A 25,946-nucleotide genomic window follows, 5' to 3' on the forward strand; every position below is an offset into this window, starting at 1 on the left:
CGACTTAGTCTCTCCTCATATGACAGTCCCGCCATCTCAGGAATCAGCCTGGTAAACCTTTGCTACATTCCTTCAATAGCAAGAACATCCTTCCTCAGAACAGGACACCAAAACTGCACACATTACTCCAGGTGTGGGCCTCACCAATGTCCTATACCATTACACTCCACACCTCCTGTCCCTGTATAGGCCCCAACTCCTCCACCCATTAGCTTTCACCCCCTCCACCGAACTCAACTCTTCCCCGACAATCTGTGCCTACATGCTGGACGTACTGCCCTCCTCTGACCCCGCAAAGTTACTGGTAAATGACAGCAGACCCTGCTCCCGGGCACTTCCTGGCTCGCTACACCTCACGAGATCTAACCCGATCTCATGAGATATCGCGATGTGAAGCCCACTTCATTGCCAGCATTATTTCCTTTCAAATTCATCATAGGGATGTGAACATCATTGGCAAGTATGTTACTTGATGCCCGAATATGCTTGAGAAGAAGGTGACGAACCATCTTCTGGAACCATTTCTCTCCTTTGCAGTGGATTTGATCAAATCCTCCCAATACAATACAGTGAGGGAACAATAAATCCATAATTTAAATTATGTGGGGTGTCCAGGTATGATTGATGGTTGATGACTGATTCCAGAATCAGCTCCATTCCAACGAGGAATTGTGCTGCCATTGTATGCAACCTTCTTTTCATTTACAGATTTTATTTTTATTAAACAGAACTCAAATTGTCACAATGGGATTTGACCTGCCATTTTCTGGATAACTTCCCCAATAACTTTACCCACAATGTGTACTTCACGATATTCCAGATCCCATACAGGCGGAAGACTTGCATTTCTGTAGCCAATGGACGGCTCAAAACCCGTTGCAGCAAATGAAATACTTTTGAAGTGCAGTCACTGTTGCAATGTTGTAGCCCTGACTGCCAATTTGAGCACAGCAAGCTCCCACAAATAGCAACATGATAATGACAAGATAATCTGTTTCGTGAACTTGAGGGGTAAATATTGGTTCGGGGATAACACCCCTGTTTCTCTTCAAAATAGCACTGTGGGGTACTTTGCACCCAGCTGAGAGGGCAGATGGGGACTTCTCAGTTTAGCTTCTCATCTGAAAGCTGGCAACTCCGACATTGCAGCACGCCTTGGGTTGTGCGCTGGTGTTCAGCTTTCATTTTTGGGCTCGGATCCTGGAGTGGGAGGCGAACCAGGAACTTGGCCACTCCGAGATGTGAGTCCTATCGACCGAGCCAACAACTGATAGCGTAAACAAACCCGAAACAAAAAAATCTCTCCAACCTTCTCCTGCCTGAGAAAGGAGTTTGTAAAAAAGCCACTTGCAAATGTTCAGGAAGTTTAGAACTGCTTTCTTAATTGGTTATGCATTTGCAAAGTAGCAAGGGGCACTTGGATTAATCTGGGATTAAGTATGTCCGCATAATATTTGGTGGCCGGAAAGATGCTTCCACGCGTTTATCTCTGTTTTCAGAATTTACTGTGAAATATAATTACGAAATGTAAAAGTTCAGCTGATGCATCACTTGTGAATGTTGTGTTGAGATAGAATGAATGATTATGTTTGTTCTTTTGCACTTAGGACCTCAGTTCATTTGCCATGCCTTTCCTGGACAGCGAGGTTGAAACCGCCGAAAAAGATGTTCCTCACAAGGTATGTATTGTTAATTTATTCGTTTCGCAAGGGTAACAGTAGTACTAACATCTCACAGTGCCCCTGCCTAATCATCGGCAAGGTGCCACTCAACACAGAGATTTTATCAACATACAAATTAAGAGCATGGGTAGGCCATTCAGCCCCTCGAGCCAGCTCCGCCATTCAATAAGATCATGCCTGATTTGATTGTGGCCTCAAAGTCACATTCTGCCTACCCCCCCCCCACCCACGATAATCTTTGACTCCCTTGTTAGTCAAGAATCTATCGACCTCAGTCTTACAAATGTTCGATGAACCTGCCTCCGGCACTCTCTGGGGAAAAGCGTCCGAGAGGGTTGCAGCCCCCTGAGGGACGATAACTCTTCTCACATCCACCTTAAGTGGGAAATCCCTTATTTTTAAACTGCCTTGACATGATAGGTTCAGGATCTCTTTCACAGTCGGCCTGTTGTGACATGAGAGTTATATTTGTGATCTCACTTCGGCATTTTCTCTTCCTTAATCGTGGGACGGGATTCTCCGTCCCGTTGCACCAGTCTTCTGGCGCGGCGTGCCCTCGCTGGCAGCGGGATTCCCCATCCCGCCAGCCGGACAATGGGATTTCCCATTGTGGGAAGCCCCACGCCGTTGGGAAATCCCCTGGCGTGGGCGCGCTGCCGGCACAACGGAGAATCCCGATAGCGGAGTATCCGGCCTGTGAAGTTTTATCTCCTATGCAAGTCTACAGCATGGTTAAGGGAGACATAGACATAGAACAGTACAGCACAGAACAGGCCCTTCGGCCCTCGATGTTGTGCCGAACAATGCCCTACTCAACCCCACGTATCCACCCTATACCCGTATCCCAACAACCACCATGCTACCGTGCTGCCCGAGAGTCTGAGAAAATCTCCTACTGCCGCAACTTAAACTTCTCAAGGCACATCTCTTGCAATAAAGTATTGTTCAGAACAATGGATAGCATTACATTTAATTTATATTTTGTACCTACGTGTTAAGAATATAGGAATTAGGAGCAGTAGGCAATTCGGCCCTTCGAGCATGACCCCCATTCAATCAGATCATGGCTGATCTCTTCCTGGTCTCACATCCACCCCCCTGCCTGTTCCCCATATTCCTCTGAGCTGTGAAATCTGGGTCTACTTTTATTTAAGAGTGTTTGTTGTGGATTGGATGCTGGCAAGTCTGGGGATTTGTTTGTATACATGCGTTTGTAATGACCTTTTACACCTCCTGAAATGGAGAGATGGGTTACTAAGGAGTTAGTACTCCAGTAAAGTTGATACAAAAATTGTGCTGTTGCCTCGCAACAGAGGTTCAGAGACAGAAAAAAAGAGAGAAGGGCTGTTCAGTCAGTTAGTGGGTACCAGAGAGTGCAAGCAGAAAGCCTGAAGCGCTCTAGGGAGGAAGCCCACAGACTGCTGGGGAACTGAGTTTAGTGAACTCATGTTTGTTTTAAAGTTAAAGTCGTAATCAGTCTATAGTTCAGTTTATGGATGTCTCGGAGAGCGATTGTGGTGAAGGTATTGCTACTGCAATTCACCACTGTATTGTATTGTATTATCATATAATTTACAGTGCAGAAAGAGGCCATTCGGCCCATCGCATCTGCACCGGCTCTTTGAAAGAGCACCCTACCCAAGCCCACATCTCCACCCTATCCCCATAACCCAGTAACCCCACCCAACAATAAGGGCAATTTTGAACACTAAGGGCAATTTAGCATAGCCAATCCACCTAACCTGCACATCTTTGGGCTGCGGGAGGAAACTGGAGCACCCGGAGGAAACCTACGCACACACGGGGAGAACGTGCAGACTCCGCACAGACAGTGAACCAAGCCGGGAATCGAACCTGGGACCCTGGAGCTGTGAAGAAATTGTGCTAACCACCATGCTATCGTGCTGCCCATATTGATGCCCCTGTGGGCTCCGCCCCCTCGGGTGTGGTATATAGACCTGCAGCCTGTAGGCGGCACTCAGTACAGAGCAGTCGCAGGCAGGCACAGATCTAGCTTATTAGAACCACTGTTCACCTCTACTAATCGTCCCGTGTGAATTGATGGTCGCATCAGCGATACCAAGAGCATTTAGTCCGCCTGAAAAAAACTTTGAAACTGAGTCAGCCTAAGATAATGGTAAATCTTCACTGGGGTTTTTGTGTCTGTAAGGATATTGCTGGGATAAAAAAAACAGTGTGAGGTTGAATCATTTTCTGGTATTTGACCTGAAATCTTGCCAACGTTTTGTTTAGTCCAACAAATTTCATTTTTCTTCTTTAATAAACATGTTATTCTTGCGTTGAAAGTACACTGGCAGATTTCTTGGGAATGCGTTCAGTCACTGACTTCCACGGTTTACTAAAACAGAAACGAAGTTCGGATCTGCCACACCAGGTTTCACTGTGGGATCTGAATTATTCAGCATTGACATCAGCTGAGATTGTAACACTGCCACAGAGCATTTAATGAGATGAAAAATGGTGAATATTGTGTAGGAAGAGCACACATGTAGGGGTCAGCAGGTTGTAGGCACGGTCATTGGAAAGGACTTTTTGGAAGATTTTGAAGGTAAGAAGGAGGCAGTAAAAGACTATATTCTGGGTCTGGAGCTCTGGACAGTAAGAGTACAAGGGTATTTTGTTTGGACCATCCTTTGCTGAATTTTAAAAGTCTCCCAAATGCTTAGCATTGTTACTCTTTTGGTAATGATAAAAGCGTCTTCCTTTAATACTTTCTCTAACTTCTCATGTTGGCCATGTTTAGAACGCTTTTCTAATTTTATTCTAAAGAGAATACATAATTTAATTGACTTAGGAATTAGCATATTAACATTTTGCTATCGTCTATCTATCGTTTCTTTCATTCTAGTTTGTCGATTGACCTTTGCCAACTTCTGCCATGAGGTTTGCTTGAAGTCTTTAATCTCATTAAATTGCTCTCGGGCTCAATATGAATTCTATCTCTTCCCCAAAGGCTCCTTTTTTGCACGATGAAGGTATACTGAGGGAAATCATGAAAGGACGAAAGGTGGCAAGGTGACGCAATGTGGAAACGTGTGAGGTTATGTACTCTGGAAGAAGAAATTTAGGCATAGACTATTTCCTAAATGGGGAAATGCTTAGGAAATCAGAAGCACAAAGGGACTTGGGAGCCCTTGTTCACGATTATCTTAAGGTTAATGTGCAGGTTTAGTCGGCAGTTAAGAAGGCAAGTGCAAATTTAAGCATTCATGTCGAGAGGGCTAGAATACAAGACCAGGATGTACTTCTGAGGCTCTGGTCAGACCCCTTTTGGAGTATTATGAGCAGTTTTGGGCCCCGTATCTAAGGAACGATGTGCTGGCCTTGGAAAGGGACCAGAGGAGGTTCACAAGAATGATCCCTGGAATGAAGAACTTGTCGTATGAGGAACGGTTGAGGACTCCGGATCTGTACTCGTTGGAGTTTAGAAGGATGAAAGGGGATCTTATTGAAACTTACAGGATACAGCGAGGCCTGGATACAGTGGACGTGGAGAGGATGTTTCCACTTGTAGGAAAAACTAGAACCAGAGGACACCATCTCAGACTAAAGGGACAATCCTTTAAAACAGCAATGAGGAGAAATTTCAGAGGGTGGTGAATCTGTGGAACTCTTTGCCGCAGAAGGTTGTGGAGACCAAATCACTGAGTGTCTTTAAGACAGAGATACATAGGTTCTTGATTAATAAGGGGATCAGGGGTTATGGAGTGAAGGCAGGAGAATGAGGATAAGAAAAATATCAGCCATGATTGAATGGCGGAGCAGACTCGATGGGCAGAGTGGCCTAATTCTGCTCCTATATCTTATGGTGGCGCTGGGGAGAAAGAGATGGAGGGCGCGATTCAACGGGACAAGAATAGAATTCGGTTTCAGGCGCATTTAGCGGAGTGTTTCTCAGCACCAATTCCGTGAAAGACCCTGCTATTCAATGGCACTTTGCTTGTTTTATTGGGCCTCAGTGGGGAACGCCCCTTCAGGGTGGCACTTCAGGGTACATCATTTCCTGCACTGACGAACTCAGCTCGCCAGTGCGGGAAGAGTACTCACGATTGGGGCGGCATTTTTTGAAGGCTGCCCTGATCTTTCGATCCCGTCAGCATCCACACCCACTGCACCCAACGCACCTCCTCCAGTGTGCCCGAGCCCCCCCCCCCCCCCCCACCCCATACCCCAACTCTTACGGCAAGACACCCCAGGCTCGACCACTGGTACGTGCAACCTGGCACACAGACACCTTGGCACTGCCAGCCTGGTACCCTGGCAGCACCCCTGCCAGCCTGGAGGTGCCACCCAGGTGGCTGAGTAGCAGTGCCAGTCTGGCAGTGCCAAGTTGCCCAGGTGCCACCGGGAGTGCCAGTATACCACCCTGCCCGACTACCCAGGGGTCTCTACTGGCTTGGGAAACCTCCCCAGGTGCCGTTACGTCTGGTCCACATTTGTGTGGACCAGTGTTAAACGGCGCCTCGGTGAGGTCTCCCAGGTGCGGCCATTAAATCCTGGGTGCCAGGAGAACACGGCGCAGACATGTTTGAATGATTCTAATGGCTCACTTACTGTTCTAATCTGGATCACAGCCAGCAAGGGCGAAATCCTGATTACGACATCTCACGAGATTCCGCAAGAGGCCTCTCGCAAGATTCAATTGCCTGGTCGCGTCACCAAGTCGGTCGCGGCGAGGCCGGTAATTCGCGCCCGGAGAGTGCGTGGCAGTGAGTGGTGAATGGAAGGATGGGGGCAGTTGAGGGCTGAGGATGAGGGGAACTGGAATTTACCCTGTGGTTGTGGTAGTGGAGTACATTCTCCCACTGAAAAGGCAAGGCATTGTTGATGGGGATGTGAAGCATAGCGACCCTATGGACGCAGAGAGGTGAGAACAAGACAACACCGTGTTGAGCAGTGAGAAAGGGCATAAGAGGGACAGAACCCCAGTTGTGGGGGAAAACTAACTTCTGGTTCTGATGCAAGTGGAAGGGGCACTGGCTTGTGGGGGAGTTAGAGAGCTCCCTCACTACGAAACAACACATCCTCCAACTCTCCATAAGTGAAGCCGGGAGTTGTGAAGAAAGAACGTGTGCATTTACAGAGCCTTTTCGTATTCCCAGGACATCCCAAAGAGTTTTGCATGAACAATAAACAATTTTTTGAAACAAAATCAGTGTTGATTTTTAAATTCTTGTTGGTGGTTTAGCTTGGGGGAGGTGGGGGGGGGGGGGGGGGGGGGGGGGGGTTGGGTAGGAGGGAGGATAGTGGTGGTGGATGGAGAGCGCCCGCTGTTCTCTGAGAATGTGCTGTGGGGCTTTTGATGTCCACAGGAACCAGCAAATGAGGCCTCCAGATTAACATGTCATTAAACAAAAAAAATATGTTTTAACAATGCGGCACTGAAGTGACCTTCTGGCTGAGAGGTGAGAGCGCTGCCAACAGAGCCAAGCTGACACTTGATTACAATGCTTGACTGGGCGGCTTTTTAATAAGCTCACTCCGCTGCGTGAATCATTAACGCCAGAATCATTAGTTCCAATCTATTTTTATCGGTTTTGAGTGTTAGGAATTTCCTTTTTGGATTTGTCTTTGCAATTAAAAGAAGAAACTCATGCTTTCAAATTGTTATGAAGACAAAGCTTCAATTCTTCAGCCTCACAAATGCAGTACTGACTAGTGAGCGGTGCCTTACCCCTGGTGTAAAACCTGGTGTGTTAAATGTCTGCAAGCAAATTTGCGAATCCGCAGTTGTTTATAGCGAGCTGCTGTTGCTTCATGCATAATGCTCATTGGCCATAGTGAACACCTTGGGTAGAATGATCTGGGTGACCAAATTCTTCTCCATCACCGTGAATGCTCCTCTGTGTTCAGGTGCCAAGAGGTTGGGTTTTTAAGTGGAACAGGTTGGATTCTGCCAGATTTCCAGAGTGTTCAATAGTTTGCCTATTGAATAAATGTAGTCAACCGAGGCAGGCAAGTTCGTGTTACAGCCGCCCCAGGCACGGAGAGCAGTACTGTGTCACAAATTTAATCAGTGGTAGTCTTGAGGAGAGTACATCCTCAGGTGACAGCTAACAATAACATAGTTAGCTATCTTCAATTCTTTACTGGCACTTTCATGATGGTCTCCTTATTTGAGGAAAGATGTATTATCACTGGAGGCAGCACAGAGGAGGTTTGCTAGGATGATGGAAACATAGTAAATAGGTACAGGAGTAAGCCGTTTGGCCCTTTGAGCCTGCACCACCATTCAATATGATCATGGCTGATCTTGCAAATTCAGTATCCCACTCCCCGCTTTCTCTCCATACTCCTTGATCCCCTTAGCCGCAAGGGCCACTTCCAGCTCCCCCTTGAATATATCCAACAAACTGGTCCCAACACCTTTCTGTGATAGAGAATTCCACAAGTTCATAACTCTCTAGGAGAAAATGTTCTCCCTCATCTCAGTCCTGAATGGCTTGTCCCTTAGTCTTAGGCTGTGATCCCTAGTTCTGGACGTCCCCAACATCGGGAACATTCTTCCCGCATCCAGCCTGTCCAGTCCCATCAGGATTTTAAATGTTTCTATGAGATCCTCTCTCATTCTTCTAAACTCCAGTGAGCACAAGCCCACTTGATCCAGTCTTTCTTCATATGTCAGTCCTGCCATCCCGGGAATTAGCCTGGTGAACCTTCGCTGGACACCCTCAATAACAAGAATGTCCTTCCTCAAACTAGGTGACCAAAACTGCACACAATACTGAAGGTGTGACCAGTCCAAGGCCCTGTATAACTGCAGCAACACATCCCAACTCCTATACTCAAATCCTCTCGCTATGAAGGCCAGCGTGTCATTAGCTTTCCTCACCACCTGAATCTCGAAATGTTCAGAGTATCTGAAAATATATAAAGGGAAAAGGTGCTGGGGTGGGGGTTTCTCTTGCAGAGAACTAGCACAGACACAACAGACTGAGTGGTCTCTGTCTGTGCTGTTACCGTTCTATGAAAGCACATGTACACTGAAAGCACCTATTTCTGTCTCATTCCACCTCTTGCTATCCTTGTACTGTCCCTGATTTATCAGGCTGCTTGTAATAATAATATAATAACCTTTTATTGTCACAAGTATGAAGTTACTGTGAAAAGCCCCTAGTCGACACATTCCAGCGCCTGCTCAGGTAAGCTGGTACGAGAATTGAACCCACGCTGCTGGCCTTGTTCTGCATCACAAACCCAGCTGTCTAGCCCACTGAGCTAAATCAGCTTGACAGCTCGTGCAGCCAATCGGTTCCCAGCCTTGTAACTCCTCAATTTTAAAACTGCCATCCTCGTTTTGAACTCCACACCCCCACCCCTTCCCCGGCTATCACTCAGTTGCCTCCATTTGACTTTACCATCGTCTGCACTTCTTTAGGTCCAGTGTTGTAACTCGCATGAGACTTCCCCCCCCCCAACCCCCGAGGGCATTCATGATTGAGATGTGTGTAAAGTCAGCCAGGTACGGAACCGACGGTACAGACCCAGCTGGGATCTGCTGTGTATTGTAAATATAATTGCTTTGCAATAAACCTGGTTTTCTTTTTACCAACACTGTTCGGACTAGTTTGTAGCCTGCAGCGCCCAGCATCTTTCACATCCAGGGGCATCTGCACTTTCAGCTGCCTGCAGGGACGAAGCTCTGGAATTCCCTCGTTAAATTTCTCCACGCTGTACCTCTCTGCAACTTTCAGATCCTCCTTTAGAATATTCCCCTCTGACCAAGTCTCATCTCATTTATCCTTAATAGCTGCTTAAGCTGCTGTGTGTCGAGTTTTGTTTAATAACATTCCTGTGAAGCACCTTGCGACATTTTACCGTGATAAAGGTGCCAGTAAGTTCTTGTTGACTCTAACACTGAATGGTGCTGTGTTTTTTTTAAATATAAATTTAGAGTACCCAATTCATTTTTTCCAATTAAGGGGCAATTTAGTGTGGCCAATCTACCTAGCCTGCACATCTTTGGGTTGTGGGGGGCGAAACCCATGCAAACACGGGGAGAATGTGCAAACTCCACACGGACAGTGACCCAGAGCCGGGATCGAACCTGGGATCTCGGCGCCGTGAGGCAGCAGAGCTAACCCCTGCGCCATGGTGCTGCCCTCAAATGGTGCTTGATGTATCATCAATTCGACTCAAGACACATTTAGTATCCGAACTGTGGCTTTAATCAGCTAGTTGTTAGCCCGGTGATCGACTACAGAGAATGACCGACTGCCGGGAACTCTGGGTACTTATACCCCGCCTCGGAGGCGGGGCCTACTTGCCTCTCGACCAATTGGAGAGCAGTCACATGACTAGTCCCAACCAATCGGATGAGAGGCACATGACCATCCAGAGCCAATGGGAAGCCAGTGATCTGCACCAATGGCAGTGCTCATATCCATACCACCACAGTGCTGTGTTTTAGTATTGTACAATGTTCCACGTGGGCCTGACCCTTTGGTTTTTGTTTGAGTGCTTACATTGGCGTCCACGAATGAGCAGAATGCTGAACCTGTTCACCTCACTGGAAACCTCTTAGCTTCAGCGGGTTGAAGCTCTGGAGAATGATTAGTTGAAGATTTAAGTTTAGCTTGCTGCTTTTGGCAACTCGCCAAAGGGATTGTGATTTTACAAACCTACATTGCATGGTGCACAATCACATTGGTACAAATGCAAGATCTTTACTACAGATGGATGTTTCTCAATTTGGCAATTATGCATGTATTGGATTTTTTTTTTAATGTACTCTATATGAATGCAGTGGAGTGGCAGCAATGTCACTGGGCCAGCCATTTGAGAGCCCATCTAAGAGTGATAATTAGCTTTTCTTGAATCCACCCCCATTGCATAAATCGCAACCTCCTCCTTGTCATCTAAATGATACTGGGCTGGTGAACAATAACCTGTGGCACTTCATTATGACAGCGAGCAGAAGAATAACTGCTCTGGGTGGGGATGCATCCCGACTCCATCTTATTGCGTGTCCCGATCTTTCACTATGTGAATAGGCAAAGATGTAAAGAGGAAATGGGAGACATACGCAAGGGAGAAAAGATAGAAGGAAAATTGCTGGCCGTGCATGGGCGGCATGGTGGTTAGCACTGCTGCCTCACAGTACCGGGAACCCGTGTTCAACTCTCGCCTTGGGCGACTCTTGTGTGGAGTTTGCACGTTCTCCCTGAGTCGGTGTGGGTTTCCTCCCACAGTCCAAATATGTGCAGGATAGATAGATTGGCCAAGCTAACAAAAAGTGTTCCTTAGTGTCAAAAGATATTTAGGTTCAGTGGAGTTACGGGGATAGGGCGGGGGAGTGGGCCTAAGTACAGTGCTCTTTTGGAGGGCTGGAGCAGACCTGATGGGCTGAATGGCACTGTTGGGATTCTATGATAAAAGAGAGAAAGTGAAAAAGAGTGTTCGAATCAGAAAGATTGGGAATGTGAAAGTGAGAGAAAAATAAAGAGGGAGATAAAATATTGGTGGGAGATCAGGGGATATGGGGAGAAGGCAGGAGAATGGGGACGAGAAAAATAACAGCCTTGATTGAATGGCGGAGCAGACTCGATGGGCCGAGTGGCCTAATTCTGCTCCTATGTCTTATGACCTTATGGGAGAGAAACAAACTTACAGAAAGAGTGAGTCAATATTCTTGCTATTTTTATCCTTTATCAGTGCCATAAAAGATGAACTGGTTGAAGAAAAAGATTAAAATGTAAAAATCTTGAAAGGAAGCTTTCTTTAGTGTGACAAAACTGTAAAATCCATGAATAGAGAACAGGTTAATGATCTGGTTCCACGCAGTAAATAGGAGAAATCGCTTCCCTCTCCTCATCAGTATGGGGCAGAGTGAAACGTTGTGTAATTTTGAGTGCAAGATGTGTATATGGTCGACAAGAATTGCTCGCTAAATGGTTCAGTTTGTCAGGAGTCACTCGATTTAAATACCAGAATACGAAAAATTGCCAGTCTGGCTCAGTGATGGCCTTCCTGACACTGAGTCAGGAGCTGGTGGAATGTGTCACCAGTGCCCCGTACATAATCTGGACGGGCATTTAGCAGCAGTGCTGGAGGAGTGCAACCAAAGATCTTTCTTTGAGCGAGATGTCAAACTGAAGCCGCATTTTTCTACTCAAGGGAATGTTAACGGTCTCATTGCATTTTTTCCAAGAAGAAGAGGGTGTTCTCCCGCTATCCCGGCCAACATCATTAAAGCAGGTGAACCGGTGTTTTATCTCATTTGCAAATTGCTGGCTGCTTTTGTCTGGAGTGGCTACCCAACAAAGAACAAAGAAAAGTACAGCACAGGAACAGGCCCTTCGGCCCTCCAAGCCTGCGCCGACCATGCTGCCCGTCTAAACTAAAATCTTCTACACTTCTGGGGTCCATAGCACTCTATTCCCATCCTATTCATGTATTTGTCAAGATGCCCCTTAAACGCCACTATCCCCTCTGCTTCCACCACTTCGTCCGGCAGCGAGTTCCAGGCACCCACTACCCTCTGTGTAAAGAAAACTTGCCTCGTACATCTGCTCTAAACTTTGCCCCTCGCACCTTAAACCTATGCCCCCTAGTAATTGACCCATCTACCCTGGGAAAAAGTCTCTGACTATGCACTCTGTCTATGCCCCTCATAATTTTGTAGACCTCTATTAGGTTATGCCTGAACCTCCTTTGTTCCAGTGAGAACAAACCGGGTTTATTCAATCTCTCCTCATAGCTAATGCCCTCCATACCAGGCAACATCCTGGTAAATCTCATCTGCCCCCTCTCTAAAGCCTCCACATCCTTCTGGTAATGTGGCGACCAGAATTGAACACTATACTCCAAGTGTGGCCTAACTAAGGTTCTATACAGCTGCAACATGACTTGCCAATTTTTATACTCAGTGCCCCGGCCAATGAAGGCAAGCATGCCGTATGCCTTCTTCACTACCTTCTCCACCTGTGTTGCCCCTTTCAGTGACCTGTGAACCTGTACACCAAGATCTGTCTGACTGTCAATACTCTTGAGGGTTGTACCATTCACTGTATATTCCCTACCTGTATTAGACCTTCCAAAATGCATTACTTCACATTTGTCCAGATTAAACTCCATCTGTCATCTCGCCGCCCAAGTCTCCAAACAATCTAAATCCTGCTGTATTCTCTGACAGTCCTCATCGCTATCTGCAATTCCACCAACCTTTGTGTCGTCCGCAAACTTACTAATCAAACCAGCTACATTTTCCTCCAAATCATTTATATATACTACGAACAGCAAAGGTCCCAGCACTGATCCCTGCGGAACACCACTAGTCACAGCCCTCCAATTAGAAAAGCACCCTTCCATTGCTACTCTCTGCCTTCTATGACCTAGCCAGTTCTGTATCCATCTTGCCAGCTCACCCCTGATCCCGTGTGACTTCACCTTTTGTACCAGTCTACCATGAGAGACCTTGTCAAAGGCCTTACTGAAGTCCATATAGACGACATCCACTGCCCTACCTGCATCAATCATCTTTGTGACCTCCTCGAAAAACTATATCAAGTTAGTGAGACACGACCACCCCTTCACAAAACCACGCTGCCTCTCGCGAATACAACCCCTTGCTTCCAAATGGGAGTAGATCCTGTAATTGCCCTACCACTGACGTAAGGTTCACCGGCCTGCAGTTCCCTGGATTATCCTTGCTACCCTTCTTAAACAAAGGAATGACATTGGCTATTCTCCAGTCCTCTGGGACATCACCTGAAGACTGTGAGGATCCAACGATTTCTGTCAAGGTCTCAGCAATTTCTTCTCTAGCCTCCTTCAGTATTCTGGGGTAGATCCCATCAGGCCCTGGGGGCTTATCTACCTTAATATTTTTCAAGACGCCCAACACCTCGTCTTTTTGGATCTCAAAGTGACCCAGGCTATCTACATACCCTTCTCCAGACTCAAAGATGTGCAGGTTGGGTGGATTGGCCATGATAAATTGCCCTTAGTGTCCAAAATTCTATGATTAACCTAGGACAAAAGTTCGGCACAACATCGTGGGCCGAAGGGCCTGTTCTGTGCTGTATTTCTCTATCTATCTATCTATCAACATCCACTAATTCCTTCTCTTTGATGAATACTGATGCAACATACTGGCTCCACACATAGATTCCCTTGCCTGTCCTTCAGTGGGCCAACCCTTTCCCTGGCTACCCTCTTGCTTTTTATGTACGTGTAAAAAAGCAAGGGGATTTTCCTTAACCCTATTTGCCAATTACTCTTTGTGACCCTTTTTAGTCCTCCTGACTCTTTGCTAAGTTCCTTCCTACTTTCCTTATATCCCACACAGGCTTCGTCTGTTCCCAGCCTTCTAGCCCTGACGAATGCCTCCTTTTACTTTTTGACGAGGTCTACAATATCTCTCGTTATCGAAGGGTCGTGAAATTTGACGTATTTATGCTTCTTCCTCACAGGAACATGCCGGTCCTGAATTCCTTTCAATTGACATTTGAAAGCCTCTCACATGTCAGATGTTGATTTACCCTCAAACATCCGCCCCCAATCTATGTTCTTCAGTTCCCGCCTAATATTGTTATAATTAGCCTTCCCCAATTTAGCAGATTCACCCTAGGACCACTCCTATCCTTTTCCACCAGCACTTTAAAACTTACTGAATTGTGGTCACTGTTCACGAAATGCTCCCCTATTGAAACTTCTACCACCTGGCCGGGCTCATTCCTCAATACCAGGTCCAGTACAGCCCCTTCCCAAGTTGGACTATCTACATATTGTTTTAAGAAGCCCTCCTGGATGCTCCTTACAAACTCTGCCCCGTCCAAGCCCCTGGCACTAAGTGAGTCCCAGTCAATATTGGGGAAGTTAAGTCTCCCATCACAATTACCCTTTTGCTTTTACTCCTTTCCAAAATCTGTCAACCTATCTGTTCCTTTATCTCCCGCTGGCTATTGGGAGGCCTGTAGTAAACCCCCAACATTGTGACTGCACCCTTCTTATTCCTGATCTCTACCCATATAGCCTCGCTGCCCTCTGAGGTCTTCCCGCAGTACAGCTGTGATATTCTCCCTAACCAATAGCACAACTCCTCCACCCCTTTTACCTTCCCCTCTATCCCACCTGAACCATCTAAATCCTGGAATGTTTAGCTGCCAATCCTCCACAAGTTTCAATTCTCTACCTTCCAGAGTCCATGGAAACTCATTATGTTTGAAACTATACAATATAATAATGGACAGCACAGTAGCACAAGTGGCTAGCACTGTGGCTTCACAGCGCCAGAGTCCCAGGTTCGATTCCCCGCTGGGTCACTGTGCGGAGCCTGCACGTGCTCCCGGTGTCTGCGTGGGTTTCCTCCGAGTGCTCCGGTTTCTTCTCACAGTCCAAAGACGTGCAGGTTCGGTGGATTGGCCATGATAAATTGCCCTTCGTGACGAAAACGGTTAGGAGGGGTATTGGGTTATGGGGATAGGGTGGAAGTGAGGGCTTAAATTGGTCGGTGCAGACTCGATGGGCCGAATGGTCTCCTTCTGCACTGTATGTTCTATGTCTCCATGGGTGGAGAAGCTTTAAGTGTTGGTTTAATCTCTAGAAATTTACTTTATGGGTTAATCTCAGAGGTTAACTCGGTATTGAGGCATTTGATTGGAAAACTAAGCAAATATGGCATGGTTGAATTTTGCTTAGCATTACCTTTGCAACATATAACACGTGACAAACCTACAACCAATCATTTCCTTCAGCATATTGGCAGCAACTAAGGCTTATGGTTTTAGCCAAGGTACTGAGTGAAGGGCAAACTGTAGAAAGCTGGTCAAATATTGGACGGCTGTGTGGCACGAAGGAAGTAAGGAGGTAAACTTGAGGTTGTTGTTTGTCTACATTTCCTGGCAAACGTAGACTGATAACCAGATTTCTATAAAACAATCATAACTGTGTGTCTGTGTGTGGTAGCATGTTCTACTATTCTATAGTTTGTTTGGAATTCCCCACTGGATTAATTCGTGACTGTTGTATGACCCCCCTAGACTTGGACTCCTGGACAAACTGAAACATAAGACGGGATTCCCCCGCCCCCACCAGCGGAGGTGGCTGACCATTGGCCACCAACAGGATCTACCAGTCGCGCCATTGTCTAAAGCATTTTGCGTGGCATGCCCATCCCTTGGGGGGTGGGGGGGGGGGGGGGGGGGGGTGGGGGGGGTTTTACCTTCGGCGGGACCAGAAGATGGGCCAGAAAATCCCACCCATAGTCTTTATCAACCCCTTTGATAGTCATACGAACCTTAATCAATTAATCCCTCAGCCTTCTCTTCTCTAGAGAAAAGAGCACACCGGCCTGTTCAATCTTTTTTCATAGTTAAAACCACTCAGTTGCTGGTAACATGGAACTTTCATTGGCCAAGAGGGTAGGTGGGTGGCCTGCATCCCTTGTCATTTCCTGACCCAACTGGCTGTTGTATTTGGTCTTCTGTACCGTGTAAAGGAATCCACCAAACATCTTGATTTGTCCAAACCAGGATCTTTATTGAGTCTCGTGTGAAGATGGCAATCTGTTACAGAGCACATTATCATGGAGTCTCCTGAATTTAGATTTGTTTATTGTCCCGTGTACCAAGGTACAGTGAAAAGTTTTTTTCTGCAAGCAGCTCAACAGATCATTAAGTACATGAAAAGAAAAGGAAATAAAATAAAATCCTTATTATTCCTCTGGAACTACACCTAGCACCGACCATTCGCTTGTATGTCTTACTACCATCTGCAAGCAACTGATGATAGCTGGATGTGTCTCCACTTGTATGGGAGTCGCTGGTCACATGACCATGGTCTTGATACCGCATGGTATGTCTGCACCTCCACCTGTTGGTTGGAGTTCGCACACCATCCATCTGTGATATTGCCCACATCACCACACTGGTAAGTGTCTACGTGCAATTTGGACGATCTGTTTTTCCCCTAATAACTTTGCAAGATTCTCATTGCAGACAGAGTTTGAGAATTTAAAAGTTATCTGGACAGGCTTGAGAAAGCTTGGGACACTCTCCTTGGAGCAGGAAAGGCGAAGAGGACACCTGCTTTGCGGGGGGGGGGGGGTTTAAAATCATGAAGTGTTTACATAGGGTGGATCAGTGTTTTTCAAACTTTTTTCCCGGAACCCACTTTTGTCAACAGGCCGACCTTCGGGACCCTGGTGGCTGACCTTCATGACCCATGTTGACCAATCTTTGTGAGAGGGCAATGGGAAATGCACATTTCAGGTGCTGACTTCAGTCAGTTACTTTGTGCCGTCTTCATTTTTAGGAAAACAGAAAATCCAACCTTGCACATGTATTTCCTCAGGAAGGACGATAGCAACAAAATGCTTGTTTTACTCAGCACTGGGTACTCCTGGGAGATGCTACACCAGAATGCTGAAAGCCTCGTGGGCTTTTGGCGTGTGTTTAATGTGGTATTACAGGTCCGCTACGGCAGTGTATTATTTTACTTTGAAGTCAGCTGCAAGTTAATAACTGACTCTGGGGTCTCAACCTCAAAAGGAATTTTTCACCTACCGCTTCTCTTTCAGAATCTGAAACTTCCCCTCTCATTTTCTTGTACTTACCTCCACATAACACAATTGGACTTTGCATTCTTATTTGCATTGGCATAAAAGACAAAACCACAACTCCAGAAATCATCTTTATACTGTTTCCCCCCCAGTTAAGTTTCTTCTTTGCAGGATGTGAACCTGAGGTGCTGGAGCTCTGTACAGAGCTAACACTGGCACTGCTCTGTCTGCCTAGGACTCTGCTGAGCAGCTCCCACCAGCAGATTCTGTTGTGAGGTTGATTTTAAAAACTCACCACTATTCTTAGAATTCCCCCTATACCAAAAAGGGTCGATATTCTAAATGGTGAACAGGGATTCTCACTCCCTGACTCCGATGCAGGCTTCAGTGGGTGCTATTCAGGTCAAACTATATTTTCAAGTTTTCCCCCGGTATAACCCATACCTTCACCGAAGATTTTATCTACTTACCACTTAGTAGCATTGATGTCCTGGGTGCTGCATTGCTAAGTAAGTAAAGTAGACTTTAGGAAGATAAAAACACCTTTTCAGGTTAAGTTAAGTTATTTTATTATTATATTTTTTCTTTTAAAAGCTGCAAACACTTTCTTTACAGAAAGGTAAAACGATCTTGCTCCTGGATCCTGCTGGTTGGTTGAAGGGACCTTCAGGCCCAACTTGACAATCAATCTTCTTTAAAGTCTGGTCTTCTTGAGATGTGTTCGCTGGTTAGCTCTGTTGCTCTGTCTTGTCGATCCCATGCATTGAGCTGTAAGAGCTGGCTCTGCTAGCTGTCTCTCAGCTGACTCTGACTCCTGTTTAAATTCTCATCTTCCTTAGCTGTTTAAACTCGGCTGCTTGTCTTGTCTTTCCCATGACCGAGCTGTGAGAGCTGAATATGCTTCTCTCCTCTCTCTGAGTTCTGCTTCCCTTGCCTTTTTTTTATGGTTCTGTTCCCTGGGTTTATATTCTCTTTCTAACAATTATTAAGTTTTTATTACCTTATTGTCAATTAACCTATTTCACTTTGATTGTTAAAAAGTATCTTTGATCTAAACATTCTAATACAACTAATTATTCATTTTGGGCTTGGCCTCACCTCTCAGATCTGATTACATTGTCCTTTGTGATATTCAGAAAATGCTTTGGTTTCAAGAGGTGTTACTTTTAATTTCTGTCATTTGAATAGTTTAATTTTCCAATTGTCCCCAGCTCATAACTTTGCCTTTGATTTTGACTTTAAATTATGTTTCTCATAGACAGGGTGTCTCCAATTTTCTGTAATTTTCTTGATGTTAGTAGAATTTCACACTTAGAATTGGCACCAAATTAAATTCGACTGAACATCATCCATTCTTTCCAGCTGTTTACTAAGAGAGTTAATTTCAATGAAGGTGTGAAACCTTTGCTTTTAACTGTGTGCTAAAATTTCACTTGGTTATGACTTGAAAGGCCTGCCTGTTTTAAACATTCATCACTTAATTCAATTGAAACCTTCATCCATGCTTTTCCAGATGCTTCCTAAGATATTTACTTTCAGTGAAGGTGTGAACCGTTGTTTTTAGCTTAATACAAGAATCCTATGTGTTTGCTAAGCCTGCTTGAGAGAAAGAATTTGCATTTTATAATCCTGCTCTTTGCAGCTGCTATTAACCCTTCATGGGATCTTTCCCTGTATCCTCTCATGTTTCTCTCAGACCAGATATTGCCAGACTTCCATGTTTCAAATGGCACATTTTTCCGTATTTTCAAGAACAGGTCTTGTCCAATAGGTAAACTGCCTATTTTAGTCGCTGGCCATCTCTTACTTTTAAGAAAGCCATTCATCTTCACAGTTCACTTGCCTTGCTGGAAAATGGAAGCAATACTGCTCTGTAATGTGTTGCCAAAAGCATGTACCTGGAGTGTGCTTGACAAGTGTATGTGCAGGGCATGTGAATTGCTCTCTGTGCCACTTCTGGCTGGAAGACTCCACATAGGCTCATTTATTTCCACTTTAAAAGGTGGCAGTGGCTGCCATTCTCGATTTAAGAACTTATAGTGTCTGTTCATTGAATCATAGAATGCCTACAGTGCAGAAGGAGGCCATTCAGCCCATGAAATCTGCATTGAGCCACTGAAAGAGCATCCTACCTAGGCTCACTCCTACACCTTATCCCCGGAACCCCATTTAACATTTTGGACACCACGGGGTAATTTAAGCGTGACCAATCCAGTTAACCTGCAGATCTTTCAACAGCGGGAGGAAACCGGAGCACCGGGAGGAAACTCACTCAGACACGGGGAGATCGTGCTAACTCCGCACAGTCACCCAAGCTCAGTATTGAACCAGGGTCCCTGGTGAAGTGAGGCAGCAGTGCTGGCCACTGTCCCTCCGTGCTGCTCTTTGTTTTTATTGCACCTGATCCAACATTCAAATACATATTGAAATCAGCAGCAAACTTCAAACCAACTTTGCAAAAGGGCATTGTAACTAAATATTTACCTCTTAAACCACGAATGAGCGCTGTGCATTAAATGTTCCCCAGGATAAATCTGATTGTCTCTCAGGTAAGAAAAGATACACATCATCTTATTTTCATATTGATCATCACAAAGTGACTTGCCACAATCAAAAACTTATCGTAGAGTATCCTCATTTGGTTTTAAGTTGAAGCCTTCCATATCTTTAAACAATCTCCAAGCAGTTTCTATTTCTTTATGCCAGAGTGCAGAAATAATGGGCGAGATTCTCCGCAAATGCGGAGAGTCGTAAAGGCTGCCGTGAAACCGGCCGTGTTTCACGGCAGCCTTCACGGCCGTTCCCGGGACCCGATTCTCTCCCCCCCCCCCCAATCGGGGGGCTAGGAGCGAGACCCCGGGAATCACGGCGTCGCGGCCTTAACGACTGTCGTTAAGGCCGCGCGCCAAGCCGGCTCCAAACCGCGCATGCGCGGGTGGCGTCATCACGCCATTGACGGAACCCGAGCATGCGCGGTTCCGCATTTCTCCACCGTCGCCCGACGAGATGTGGCGGCTTGATCTTGTCGGGCGGCGGAGGGGAAATAGTGCGTCCCTTTTGGACGCAGGCCCGGCGATCGGTGCTTGTCTCCTCCCGAGCACAACGGTGGTGCTCCCGCACCAAACGGGCATCCAGAACCCGTTTTTACGACGGCAGCGAGCAGGTGTGTTTGCTGCCGTGAAAAAACGGGTGTTAAGGCCCGGCCGCTCGGCCCATTGGCCGCGGAGAATCGCGAAGGACGGAGAGAGGAGCGAGAGGGAAGGACGGAGAGAGGAGCGAGAGGGAAGGACGGAGAAAGGACAGCTTCCCCCGAGATCAGGACCACCGTGGGAACGGCACAACCCTCCTAACCCCGGGGGTCGCGACCCGCATTTTGAAGACTCCTGGGGTAGATAATAAGAAGCTGTGTTCAAAGATGGCTGAAGGGTTGATAAGCAGTGGAGGCAGATGTGTGAATATGTTTGGCAACGAGCCAGAGGAAAAACCTTTTTTTGCAACCAGTGTGTGGGATTTTGAATGAAGTGGCTAATAGGGTGTTGGGCCAGATTAAATAGAAACTTTCAAAAGGCACTTGGATGGAAATTTGAATGGGATAAACATTCAGGGATATGATGAAAGAAACAGTGAGTAAGGCTAGATGCTCTTTGAAAGGGCTGGTGCAAACTCTAAATGGACTGAATGGCCTCCTTCAGTGCTATACTGTTCCATAATTCTAATTCTAAAATGCAGCCAATCTGAATGCATGTGCTCTATCACTAATGAAGTTACTAGTTCGAAGGGAATGGTTGCCTGAACTACAAATCCGGAGCTCACGAGTTCAAATCCCACCATGGCAAGTGAATTGAATAAATGGTCTGGCATAAAATAAAATAAAATTGACTGGATTAATAAAACCCAACAGGTGCACTTCATAAAAGTACACCGTGCCAACCCACACCCCCCACTACCCATCGTAGGGTCTCACGGTAGCATGGTGGTTAGCATCAATGCTTCACAGCTCCAGGGTCCCAGGTTCGATTCCCGGCTGGGTCACTGTCTGTGTGGAGTCTGCACGTCCTCCCCGTGTGTGCGTGGGTTTCCTCCCACAGTCCAAAGATGTGCGGGTTAGGTGGATTGGCCATGCTAAAATTGCCCGTAGTGTAAGGTTAATGGGGGGATTGTTGGGTTACGGGTATACGGGTTACGTGGGTTTAAGTAGGGTGATCATTGTTCGGCACAACATCGAGGGCCGAAGGGCCTGTTCTGTGCTGTACTGTTCTATGTTCTAACTTGTTCCTGAACAAGCCTATCTTGACCGCATAAGATGCAGTCGGATCTCTCTATGCGAGGCAAAGAACCCATCTTAGCTGAATCTTCAGGGGTCTGGACTTCATTTCAGACCTGAAGCCCCATAGGGGTTAGCGATCCTTCTTGACCCGGAGATTTTAGGAATTGAAGACATACCTCAGGAACGTTTAATTAAAAAGTAGATTTTCTTTCAATTTAATTGAAGGTTTATTAATTATAAATTTATTGGCGAAGCGATTAAAAAGCTATTTGACTGCACAATGCTGCTGGATTGGGGGGGGGGGGTCACTGAGAGGATGGCAATGTCAGCAGCGTGGATGCAGGGTGGTGGTCGCAGCAGCAGGGAGTGTGATGAAATCTCCAGCAATGGATCCATCCAGAATTGGCCATCCTAATGCCTCAGACAGGCTTCATTCCTCGGCCAGGCTAGAGGTGCAGAATCCTCAGGCAACATGTTCCCACCCATTGATCTTGTAAGGGGAGGCTGGTGGCTCACCGAGCTGCAAATCGATCCAGCTATTGATTAGTTTACAGCTACAAGCTAATGCAGCAGCAATTCTCACGTGCTTTTGACGGCATGGATTTTCAGCCTTCCCTTGTCTGAATTTTTCAGATTAGCAAAGTAACACCAGGAGTAGAAACATTACGGGCGTGATTCTCCCATTTGGCGGCAGAGTGTCCATGCAATTGGAAACGCCGCGGATTCTGGCCCCGACAGGGGGCCAGCACAGCGCAGGAGCGGTTCACGCCGCTCCAGCCTCACATCCTGGCACGAACTGTGTGCCACGGGATCCGCACATGCACGGTGGTACTGGCATCAACGAGGACATGCGCAGTGACGCCGGCACCAACCCTGCATGCGCGGTGGCCTCCCTCAATGCGCCGGCCCCGACACAACATGGCGCTGGAGTTCAGGGGCCGGCGTGTAAGAAAATAGGCCCGGGGAGTGAGAGGCCGGCCCGCCGATCGATGGGCCCCGATCGCGGGCCAGGCCCCATTGGAGGCCCCCCCGGGGTCGGAGCCCCCCTTCCTCCCCCCACAGGCAGCCCCCCAACCCTGCACGCAGAGTTCCCGCCGGCTGTGACCAGGTGTGGACAGCGCCGGCGGGACTCTGCCTTTTTAGAGTGGCCGCTCGGCCCATCTGGGCCGGAGAATTGACGGCCCGGCCGCGTAGAGCAGCCCAGAGCCGCGCCAAACGCGCCGGTGCCAATGGCGCCTATTCTCCACTCCGCGGGGATTCTCCGGCGTGGGGCTGGGAGAATCCCGCCCTACATCTATGTCCGATTCAGTGTAGTCAGTAGCATTAAAGGCCGATTTACCGGCCGCACCCCACCAGAACCGGGACGCAAGACGTCACGATCTGGATCTTGCCCACAATAGGCAGGATCTGTATTTGGCAAATCTCCTTATTAAAGTGAGCAGCTAGTTTCACTTTAATATGCTCTCACCTGATCGAACCAAGGTGTTGGGATTGGATTACTTCTCGGAGATCCCAGGCGAGCACTGGTCCCCATAAACGGGGACTAGGCGGAATGGAACCTGGAGGGTCTCTAAGGGGAGCATGGGCCCCTGGGTGGATGGGCTCGGGGCAGGGAAGTACCCTGGCACTCATGATGCCACCTGGCAGTGCCACCTGGGCACCCTGGCATTGCCAAGGTACTGCCAGGCTGGCAGGGGCACAACCAGCGTGCCAGGCTGCCCAAGTGGCATTTTGTCTACACCGCGGATCGGACCTGGGGGGAGGCTGCCCTGCCCTTTATTGGGTGAGATGTGGGGTTTGACCCCCTTATAGGGGCATTGGAGGGGGTTGGGCGGTCATGTTGTGGAGTCCCAATCTCCCTGCACTGAGGAGTGAGCAGGAAATGAGACCAAGTGCGGCCTCAGTGGGGCGTTCCCTGTTGAAGCCCTGAAGTAAACCAGAGTCCCGTTAGAAAGTGCCAGGATTGGATTGGATTGGATTGGATTTGTTTATTGTCATGTGTACTGAGGTACAGTGAAAAGTATTTTTCTGCGAGCAGCTCAACAGATCATTAAGTACATGGGAAGAAAAGGGAGTAAAAGATGATACATAATAGGGCAACACAAGGTATACAATGTAACTACATAAGCACTGGCATCGGATGAAGCATACAGGGTGTCGTGTTAATGAGGTCAGTCCATAAGAGGGTCATTTAGGAGTCTGGAAGTTTAGGAGTTTAGGAAACACCTGGCTAAACACGCTCAACATGGAACTCTGTTTCATTTCCTTTAAATCACGCCCTATATTTTCTACATATATATATATATATGTGTGATTGCCTGGAGGTTTAGATACAACCATCAAAGGTTTTTGTTCTCTCTTTTAAAGAGCTCTATTTTAAATGGCGCATGTTTTATTTTAATATATTGTTCGTTCGTGGTACGTTGGTAGCAAGGGGGAGCCAGTTGGGCAAAGTGGTACTGTCACGAGATTAGTAATCCTGCGATGCAGAGTAATGCTCTGGGGACCTGGATTCGAATTCCACCACAACAGATAGTGAAATATGAATTCAATAACAATCTGGAATTAGAAGTCTAATGATGACGGGCATAAAATCTGGTGTCCTTATTTGGCTTCTCCTACATATGCCCATCGTTAATTGCCCTCGATGAGGTGGAGGCGAACTACTTGAACTGCTGCAGTCCTTGTGGTTTAGGTACCAGGATGTTGGCACAGCGACAGTGAAGGAGCGGGTGGTGTGTGGTTTATATATAGGTTTCACTATGTAATGTGAATTTGGGTGTGTTTGCTTTGAGCTTCATTCTACTTTAAACTTCATGAGATTGAAGGGTATTCCTAAACTCAAGAATACATGAAAAGTTTGTGATGTGCAATGGTTGTCATATATTTTTAAGATGTGGAGATGCCGGCATTGGACTGGGGTGAGCACAGTAAGAAGTCTTCCAACACCAGGTTAAAGTCCAACAGGTATGTTTCAAACACGAGCTTTCGGAGCACTGCTCCTTCCTCAGCTGAATGAAGAGGTATGTTCCAGAAACATATATATAGACAAATTCAATATATATCTTGAATCTTTGAATTTGTCTATATATATGTTTCTGGACATACCTCTTCATTCACCTGAGGAAGGAGCAGTGCTCCGAAAGCTAGTGTTTGAAACAAACCTGTTGGACTTTAACCTGGTGTTGTATGACTTCTTATTAATATATTTTTAATACAATAATGTCTTTTGCTGGAGATTTAATGCTACTTTGTAGTGATTACATTCTGAAAGTGAACTTAATACCTGCACAAATAAGACATGGAGATGCTGACGTTGGACTGGGGTGAGCACAGTAAGAAGTCTTACAACACCAGGTTAAAGTCCAACAGGTTTGTTTCAAATCACTAGCTTTTGGAGCACTGCTCCTTCCTCAGGTGAATGGAAAGGTAGGTTCCAGAAACGGTGATATAGACCATGTCAAAGATGCAAGGCGATACTTTCAATGCGAGCATTTGCAGGTAATTAAGTCTTTATAGAGCTACAGAGAGGGGTAACCCCAGGTTAAAGCGGTGTGAATTGACTCAAGCCAACACAATTGGTAGGATTTCGCAAGCCCGGGCCAGATGGTGGGGGGGGGGGGTGAATGCTCCAAGATGCCTTGGAGAACGCTTACCCGGAGATCAGAGGCTGAATGCCCTCGACTGCTGAAGTGTTCCCCAACTGGAAGGGAACATTCCTGCCTGGCAATTGTCAATGCCCACCTTCCCTTTTTTATGTAAAATTTTAGCAAGGTTAAAATAGACTGCTGTTTACATTCTGAGAATAATACTTCTGGGTCTGTGTGCATGGGTATGTACATGTGTGTATGCCAGTGTTTGTATTGAGTAAGACAATACTTAGACCTGTCGACAGATATCTATTTGATGAAAGAAAAAGTTAATGTCTGGTGAATCATAAACACTGCTATTAATGGGTGATCCAGCCAGAAACTTCTAATGAAGAAGAGATACTGGATGAATTACAAATTGCCATAGGTTGCTGACCATTTTGCCCTTCATATCGGTGAAAACTGCAGTTCGCTCTTAACTTCCTCGTACGTTTCATGAAGTTGCTCTATTTGTACACTAATTGTCATTTAAACTTAGCACAGGATATAAGTCCGGTAATCAATAATGCAACTACCCTTTTAATGATGTGATGATTGTTAATGAATATCAATCAATCTCTTTGGCCCAGGAAGTGAATAATTAAAAGTGGGAGTCTAGTTCCTCCAGGGAGTGAATTGTTGTTGGAGATTTACAAGATGTCAAATTTGTAATTTTATTATTTTCATTTTCTTTTCTCTCTTTCTCTTTATCCAATCTTTCTTTCCCACTCTTTAAACAGAATTTTAAGGTCCCCAGCCACCCGGCGGTAGGTTCTGAGGCGGCGGGGTGGTGAATGTGAAAGTACATGGACAGGATTCCTTCCAGGATCCCACCAGCCCGACCT

The 25,946-nt window shown here is 46.5% G+C and overlaps 1 protein-coding gene across 3 annotated transcripts in view; it reads left to right on the forward strand.

Annotated features, from left to right (window-relative positions):
* LOC119966551 (5'-AMP-activated protein kinase subunit gamma-2) overlaps positions 1-25,946 on the forward strand; it is a 577,858-nt gene that overhangs the window by 228,643 nt on the left and 323,269 nt on the right. For all 3 annotated transcript variants that reach the window (XM_038798441.1, XM_038798440.1, XM_038798439.1), the window contains exon 2: positions 1,608-1,679. In XM_038798441.1, coding sequence (XP_038654369.1) covers positions 1,608-1,679 — 72 coding nt within the window. The remainder of the gene's footprint in view (positions 1-1,607; positions 1,680-25,946) is intronic.

The sequence above is a fragment of the Scyliorhinus canicula genome, chromosome 5 (assembly GCF_902713615.1).
Source record: "Scyliorhinus canicula chromosome 5, sScyCan1.1, whole genome shotgun sequence".
Lineage (NCBI taxonomy): Eukaryota > Metazoa > Chordata > Chondrichthyes > Carcharhiniformes > Scyliorhinidae > Scyliorhinus > Scyliorhinus canicula.